This window comes from Sapajus apella, unplaced genomic scaffold, assembly GCF_009761245.1.
Source record: "Sapajus apella isolate SASKATOON/1434 unplaced genomic scaffold, GSC_monkey_1.0 scaffold25, whole genome shotgun sequence".
Classification (NCBI taxonomy): Eukaryota; Metazoa; Chordata; class Mammalia; order Primates; family Cebidae; genus Sapajus; species Sapajus apella.
This window is the reverse complement of record NW_022436965.1, coordinates 11223611-11232629: the sequence shown is the minus strand read 5'-3', so window position 1 is coordinate 11232629 and position 9019 is coordinate 11223611. Positions and strand designations below refer to the sequence as shown.

General features: G+C 37.0%; 1 protein-coding gene across 1 annotated transcript in view; it reads left to right on the top strand.

The window, feature by feature from the left end:
• The window catches only part of AXDND1 (axonemal dynein light chain domain containing 1), a 117415-nt gene that overhangs the window by 27953 nt on the left and 80443 nt on the right, over positions 1–9019 (top strand). Inside the window, exons 9-11 of the mRNA XM_032291279.1 lie at positions 529–669; positions 1709–1813; positions 8496–8616. Coding sequence (XP_032147170.1) covers positions 529–669; positions 1709–1813; positions 8496–8616 — 367 coding nt within the window. The remainder of the gene's footprint in view (positions 1–528; positions 670–1708; positions 1814–8495; positions 8617–9019) is intronic.

Genomic DNA, 9019 nt, shown 5'->3' with positions numbered 1-9019 from the left:
TTTGAGACGGAGTTTCGCTCTTGTTACCCAGGCTGGAGTGCAATGGCACGATCTCGGCTCACCGCAACCTCCGTCTCCTGGGTTCAGGCAATTCTCCTGCCTCAGCCTCCTGAGTAGCTGGGATTACAGGCATGCGCCACCATGCCCAGCTAATTTTTTGTATTTTTAGTAGAGACGGGGTTTCACCATGTTGACCAGGATGGTCTCGATCTCTTGACCTCGTGATCCACCCGCCTCGGCCTCCCAAAGTGCTGGGATTACAGGCTTGAGCCACCGCGCCCGGCCCTTGGCAGTGTTTTTTAGTTAGCGTTCTTTGTAGAGATCTTTCATCTCATTGGTTAAGTATATTCCTAAGTATTTTCTTTTTTTTGTAGCTGTTGTAAAAGGGGTTGATTTCTTGATGTGATTCTCAGCTTGGTTTTCTTGGTATATACCAGTGCTACTGATTTGCATACACTGATTCTGTAAGCTGAGAATTTACTGAATTCACTTATCAGATATAGGAGCTTTTTGTTGTTTTTCATGCAGAGAGAGGTATGTGCAAATGCTTGACCAGATTGCCCGGCAGATGATTGATTTCTACAAAGACTTGGTAACTCAGCGAGTGATGGACCAGCGCATTTTAGAAGAATTGTATAATTTCAAGCATGTTATTGAAGAACTGACCAGGTAAAAATTGTGATTATCTTAAACACAAAACAAAAGTCAATGTCATGTCTTTAAAGGGAGTAAAAAATATTTAGGGAAAGTGGAATGGTTAAAGGTCAAAGTTCTTCTGTTTTCATGTTTAGCAAGAGAACAAACAGGACTAGATATCGTTGTAGATAGAGATATAGAGAAATGGGTTATGCAAGTTCACACAAAAATGAAGATTCTTTATATATTTGACATAGAAAAGACTTGCTCTTTCTTCTAAAATACAGATGTTACCAGGCACGGTGGCTCATGCCTGTAATCCCAGCACTTCAGGAGGCTAAGGTGAGCAGATCACTTGAGGTCAGGAGTTCGAGACCAGCCTGGCCAACATGGTGAAATTCCATCTGTACTAAAAATACAAAAAATTAGCTGGGCATGGTAGCTCATGCCTATAATCCCAACGACTGGGGAGGGTGAGGCAGGAGAATTGCTTGAACCTGGGAGGTTGCAGTGAGCCGAGATCGCGCCACTGCACTCTAGCCTGGGTGACAGAGCAAGACCCTGCCTCGAAAAACAAAAATAAAAATAAAGTAAAATACAGATGTTTACCTTAGTCAGTTTACAGAGCACTGCTGTGATTATGGATATTGAGGTTCACATCTCAAAGAAAGTAAGTACCATAAAGCCCTCAAAGTTAGTAATCATCTAATGTCTAACCTTAAAGCAAGGTGATTAGTGGTGAGAATAAAGAAGGTAGGATAGGCGTATCAGAAAGTGGGGTCAGCCAGCATGGAGGCCTTGCATGTCCACATCTGCCTCCCTCTATTCTAAAGGATCTCCCCTACATCTTCTTTCTGCCTGATTTCTGCCCGCCTGATTCTATTTCCAAACCTGGCAAAATTCCATCTAGAATGTATACTCAATTTCTTGGTTTGGTTTATAAGGTGGAAAAACTAGGAAGGGAAGTACGCATGATAACTGAGAAGATTCCTGAGTATAAATCTGATTTCCTGGGTAGAAACTTCTTGGAAGTCTCCAAATATGAATTTAAAATTTCTTTGCTTTATTCCAGGGAACTGTGTCTAGTTCAGGCACATGATGTAAAATTAACAAAGGAAACAGAAAAGGCCCACAAGGATTTGGCACAAGCTCTTTTAGATGCTGAAAAGAATGCCCGGTGAGTTGCTTAAAGTTATGTAGCTTACATAGGGGAAAGAGAAGCTTATATAGCTTCTGAAATAATGCATATGACACTAACTTACTGAATTCTAAAAACACTTATAGCTTACTTTATCTGATTTTAGTTGATTTCTCATTCTGGGTGGAAAGAAGGTAAAACATGATTTTTCTCTTGGAAATAGACTGTTGCTTTCAACCTTAATCATTTTTGTTGAGTGAGGATTGCAGGCTATTACTTTCTGGTTTTCTACAAGAAAGTATAAAGAGGCAGTGTGCATAGATAGCATAGATTTTGGAACCATACTGCTTGCTGTGTGACCTTGGGGAAGTCACTTAACTTTTCTGGGCCTAAGTTTGCCCATATTTAAAACCGGGATAATAATATTATCTACCTCATAGGGCTATTATGAGTATTAAAGTAAAGCACTTGGAATGGTACAGTTCCTTTGTGTCCAGGAGTATGTCTATTTCTTCTAGGTATTCCAATTTTTTAGTCGATTGTTGTTCATGATTGTATTTCAGTGTAATACCTATTTTTTTGTGTTTCTGATTTTATTTGCTTGAGCCATCTCTCTTTTTTTCTTGGGTAATCTAGCTAGACATTTATTCATTTTATTTTTTCAAAAAATGAACTTTTTATTTTGTTGATCTTTTGCATTTTTTTAGTCTCTCTTTTATTTGTTTCTGTTCTGACATTCATGACTTGTTTTTTTTCTACTAATTTTGGGTTTTGTTTGTTCTTGCTTTTCTAGTTCCTTGAGGTACATCATTAGGTTGTCTATTTGAAATCTTTCTGCTTTTTTGATAGAGGTAGTTTTTACTATGAACTTCCCTCCTAGCACTGCTTTTGCATTATCCCATAGGCCTGTGCTTCATTTGTTTCAAGACATTAAAAAATTTATTTGCTGACCCAGTGATCATTCATTTGCATGTTGTTTAACTTCCACATGTTTGTACAGTTTCCAAAGTGTCTCTTGTTATTAATTTCTAGTTTTACTTCATTGTGGTCTAAGAAGATACTTGATATGTTTCCAGTTTTTAAAAATTTGTTGAGACTCATTTTGTCACCTAGCATATTGCCATTTGTGGAGAATGTTTCATGTGCTGATGAGAAGAATGTGTATTCTGCAGCTGTTGGATAAAATGTTTTGTAAATTCCTGTTATGTCCATTTGTTCCAAAGTGTGACTTAAATCCAATGTTTCTTTGTTAATGTTCTGTCTAGATGATCTTTTGAATGCTGAGAGTAGGGTTTTGAAGGTCCCAACTATTGCATTACATTTCATCTCTCCCTTTAGATCTAATAATGTTTGCTTTATACATCTGGGTACTCCAGGGTTGGGTACATATATATTTAGAGTTGTTATACTTTTTTTCTGAATTGATCACTTTGTCTTCATATAATGACCTTTTTTGTCTCTTTTTATAGATTTTGACTTAAAATCTGCTTTATCTGGTACAAGTATAGGTACTCCTGCTTGCTTTGGTTTCTATCTGCATAGAATGTCTTTTTCCATCTCTTCACTTTTAGGCTATATATGTTTTGGCAAGCGAAGTGAGTTTTTTGGAGGCAGCATATGTTTAGGTTGTGTTTTTGTATCCATTCAGCCAATCTATATATTTTACATGGGAGAATTTAATTTTTTTATATTTAAGGTTATTATTGATAGGTGAGGACTTATTCCTGTCATTTTGTTAATTATATTGTGATTATTTTGTATAGCTTTTTTTCCTTTCTTCTTATTGTTTATCATTTCTGTTTGGTAATTTTATATAGTGGAAACACATTTGAATCCTTTCTTTTTCTCTTTTGTGTTTCTGCTCTACCAGTGAGATTTTTTTACTTTGATGTGTTTACATGATGGTAGGTATTGTCTTTTTGCTTCCAAATATAGGACTCCTTTAAGGCTGGTCTGGTGGTGATAATTTTTTTCAGTTTTTGCTTATCTGAGAAAGAGATTTTTTGTCCTTCAGTTTTGAAGGATGGCTTTGCTAGGTATAGAATTCTTGGCTAGCAGTTTTTTTTCCTTTTAGCATTTTGAATATATAATTCCATCCTTTCCTGGCCTAAGGCTTCTGCTGAGAAATCCATTAGTCTGATGTGGATTCCCTTATATGTAACTTGATGCTTTTCTCTTGCTGTTTTTAGGATTCTCCCTTTGTCCCTGACTTTTGACAGTTTAACTATAATATGCCTCAGAAAATATCTTTGTGGGTTGATTATATTGGGGATTTTTGAGCTTCCTGTATCTGGATGTCTTTATCTCTTGCAAGATTTGGGAATTTTTAGCTATTATTTTGTTAAATAGGTTTTCTGTGTCTTTGTCTATCTCTTTTCTTTCTGAAACTCCCCAAATTAAAAAAATGTGGTCATTTTACAGTGTCCCATTATAACCACATAAGCTTTCTTTATTGTTTTTCATTCTTTTCTCTTTCTTCTTTATTAAAGTCTGACTAGGTTTTTTCAAAAGACCTGTCTTCAGGGTCAGAAATTCCTTCTTCTACTTGATCTAGTCTATTGTTTAAGCTCTTAAGTGTATTTTTAATTTCATTTATTGAATTCTTCAATTCCAGGGTTTCTGTTTCATTCCTTTTTATGATACCTATCTCTGTTGAATTTCTCATCCAGATCATGAATTGTTTTTCTGATTTATTTGTGTTCTTTATCTGTGTTTTCTTGTATCTCATTGAGTTTATTTAATATAATTATTCTGAAATCTTTTTCAGATATTTCATAAATTTCCTTTTTGTTGAGATTTGTTACTAGATAATTATTTTTCATGTTTCCTGTGTTCTTACATTACTATCTATGCATCTGATTTAATAGTCATTTTTTTCCAATTTTACAAAAAATTCTTTTTTCTTTTTTCTTTTTGTGACAGAGTCTCACTCTGATGCCCAGGCTGGAGTGCAGTGGTGTGATTTTGGCTCACTGCAACCTCTGCCTCCTGAGTTCAAGCTATTCTCCTGCCTCATCCTCCCAAGTAGCTGGGACTATAGGCATATGCCACCATATCTGGTGAATTTTTGTATTTTTAGTAGAGGTGGGGTTTTGCCATGTTGGGCAGGCTGGTCTTGAACTCCTGACCTCAAGTGATCATGCCTTGGCCTCCCAAAGTACTAGGATTACAGGCATGAGCCACCATGCCTGGCTAATTTTATGAAAAATTCCTTATAGAGATGGGGTTCACTGTGTCACCCAGGCTGGAGTGCAGTTGCATGATCATGGCTCACTGCACCCTTGACTTCCATGCTCAAGCAATCCTTCCACATCAACCTACTGAGTAGCTGGAACTACAGGTACACATTAGAGTGCCTGGTGCCTGCCTAATTTTTTTGTTTTTTTGGTTTTTTTTGGAGACGGAGTTTCACTCTTGTTACCCAGGCTGGAGTGCAATGGCGCGATCTCGGCTCACCGCAACCTCCGCCTCCTGGGTTCAGGCAATTCTCCTGCCTCAGCCTCCTGAGTAGCTGGGATTACAGGCACGTGCCACCATGCCCAGCTAACTTTTTGTAGTTTTAGTAGAGACGGGGTTTCACCATGTTGACCAGGATGGTCTCGATCTCTTGACCTCGTGATCCACCCGCTTCGGCCTCCCAAAGTGCTGGGATTACAGGCTTGAGCCACCGTGCCCGGCCCTAATTTTTTTTTTTTTTTTCCTGAAACATGGTCTTACCATGTTGCTTAGGCTAGTCTCAAACTCTTGGGTTCAAATAATCCTCCTGCCTTGACTCCTAAAGTGTGTTTTGTTTTTTTCATTTCTTTTCTTTCTTTCTTTGCAAAAAATGACATTGGTATTTTGATAGGGGCTGCATTGAATTTGTAGATTGCTTGGGCAATATGTTCATTTTAATGATATAAATTATTCTGATCCAGAAGCATGGTATGGCTTTCAGTTTATTTGTGTCTCTTCAATTTCTTTCATCAGTGTTTTGAAGTTTTTTTTGTAGGTATTTTTCACTTTCTTGATTAAATTTATTCCTAGATGTCCTTTGTTGGTAGCTATTATGAATGGGATGGCTTTCTTGATTTCTTTTCTACTGTTTCATTGTTGGTGTTTAGAAACACTGCTGATTTTTGTATGTTGATGTTGTATCCTGCAACTTTACTGAATTTGTATATCAATTCTAAGAGTGTTTTGATGCCACTTTTAGGTTTGTTTGTTTTTTAAATATATAAGATCTTGCTGTCTGTAAACAGGAACAATTTGACTTCCTTCTTTCCAATTTGGTTGCCCTTTATTTCTTTCACATGCCAAATTACCCGGGCTAGAACTTTCTGTATGTATTTTTTTTTTAAACAAAAATGAGATCAAACAATTTATAATTCTAGCATTTCAGATATTTCCTTTTATATTATAGCATGAAGAAATTTCCCATTTACGAAAGTATTAAGAATATGTTTGGCCAGGTGTAGTGGCTCACATCTGTAATCCCAGCACTTTGGGAGGCCAAGACGAGCGGATCACTTCAGGTCAGGAGTTTGAGACCATTCTGGCCAACATGGTGAAACCCTGTCTCTACTAAAAACACAAAAATTAGCCGGGTGTGGAGGTTGCAGTGAGCCGAGATTGCACCATTGCACTCCAGCCTGGGGGAAAAGAGTAAAACTTAATTAAAAAAAAAAAAAAAAAAAAAAAACACCAAAAAACAAAATAAGAATATGATGATGTTTAATTATCTGCAGAGTGTTTTTTTTTTAACTCATAGAACTACATTATATATGTACACACACACACACAAACACACACACACATATATTTTTTGAGACAGAGTCTCGCTTTGTCGCCCAGTCTGGAGTGCAGTGATGTGATCTCAGCTCACTGCAACCTCTGTCTCCCGGGTTCAAGCAATTCTCTTGCCTCAGCCTCCTGAGTAGCTGGGATTACAGGCATGTGCCACCACATTCAGCTAATTTTTTTTGTGTTACTGTTTTTTGTCCAATGAACTTTCAAGTTGTTCCAGTCCAATAATTTTTGTTTTTTTAGTAGAGACAGGGTTTCACCGTGTTGGTCAGGCTGGTCTCGATCTTCTGATCTTGTGACCCATCTGCCTCGGCCTCTTAAAATGCAGGGATTACAGGCGTGAGCCACCACGCCCAGCCTAACTACATTCTATTTTTATCTGACCACTCTTTTGTTGTTGGACACTGAGATTCTAGATTTTTTGCTTTTGCTGTTAAATTAGGGTCATTAATTCTCTTTTGAAAATTGAGGTCCAATTTTTAGGCAATGAAGTGCACAGATCTTAAGAGTATAGCTCAGTGAACTTTTACATGTGTATTCGCTGGTATGATTTTTTTCTTTATTATTTTGAACAAATGAAAGCCTCTAAGACTAGAAGAATTCTACTTCAGTGACCTTTAATTCTTATTGCAAAGTCCTTGGGAGGAAGTGTTTCAAAAGATTTGTGAAATGCTGTTTTTTAGTTTATAACTTCTATGTTTGTATTTACCTCAGAAGGTCTTATAATATTCCTTTTTTTTTTTTTTTTTTAAGACAATCTCACTCTATTGCCCAGGCTGGAATGCAGTGGTGTGATCTCAGCTCACTGCAACCTCTGCCTCTGGGTTCAAGCAATTCTCATGCCTCAGCCTCCCAGATAGCTGGGACTACAGGCAGACTCTACCACACCCGGCTAATTTTTGAATTTTTAGTAAAGATGGGGTTTCACCATGTTGGCCAGGCTGGTCTCGAACTCTTGACTTCAGGTGATCTACCTGCCTTGGCCACCCAAAGTGCTGGGATTACAGGTGTAAGCCACCGTACTCAGCCAGGAAGTCTTTTAATTTATTTTTTTAAGACAGAGTTTTGCTCTTGTTTCCCAGGCTGGAGTACAGTGGTATGATCTTGGCTCACTGCAACCTCTGCCTCCTGGGTTCAAGTGATTCTCCTGCCTCACCCTCCTGAGTAGCTGGGATTACAGGCATGTGCCACCATGCCCAGTTAATTTTATATTTTTAGTAGAGACTGGGTTTCTCTATGTTGGTCAGGCTGGTCTCAAACTCCTGACCTCAGGTGATCTGCCCACCTCAGCCTCCCAAAGTGCTGGGATTACAGGCGTGAGCCATTGCACCTGGACCGTCTTTTAATTTTAAATGAAGCTTAAGTGTAAATTGAAAGGAAAAGGTATGTTCTGGTAGATATAAAGAAGCAATAGTTAAGAAAAAGCTACTTTATTTAAGATTTTAAATGGTTAAGGGACAATTTTCTTTAATCTTATGATAATTATGTATAATTTAAAATTTTAATGGCTCACAATTCTTGGGCTTTGTGCCTTTCATAAAGAATCTTAGGTCTGTGAGCAAACCTTAACAATAAACTGTTAGGTTATTGTTACCTGTATTCTGAATTTTTCATTAGATATGGTGTTATACCATTGGAATATCATGTTGTCAGAATTCTAGTGAAAAAATAAAGAATAAGATGAAAAGTGTTTAAAGCAGGAGCAATGTATAAGATTTTTACTTTCACTAAGAGTTTCATAAGATTTGTAAATTAAATGTGAATTTTTTTCTATTTCACCGTATTTAAGTGTTATCAATACATTCAACAATTATACCATAATTACCTTATGATAAGTTTTAAAGGAACACATTACCTATTTTAAAACAAATTTCTTTTAAAAAACATATATTGTTAGTGTAAATTAAATGAAGCTGTTTCTTAATTGTTTTTATAGAATGGTAGAAGAATATCATGATTTATACACATTACAAAGAGAAAGGATGGAGAATGATATGAAACAGTTAATGGCAGAAAGAGATATCTGGAGCTCAGCTACATATGAATTGGCCCTAAAGGTTGGTTCTTCTGGATTCAAACTTCTTTTTTTGGCTAAAGATTCATTCTACAGTTTTAAAATTTGTTTTGTTTTTTTGAAAGAGTCTTTCAACTCACTCTGTTGCCTACGATGGAGTGCAGTGGTGCGATCTTTGCTCACTGCAACCTCTGGCTCTTGGGTTCAAGCAGTTCTCCTGCCTCAGCTTCCTGTGTAGCTGGGATTATAGGCATGAGCCACCATGCCGGGCCCATTTTGCAATTTTCAATAATCTAGACAAAAACTTAAAAAAAAAATGAGGATGTATATTTATTGATGTATAATGTAGCTTTTGTGGGCCTTGAAAAGGAAAAGTTAAATTTGTTCTTTTTTTTTTTTCCATTTATTTATTTTATTGCATTTTAGGTTTTGGGGTACATGTGAAG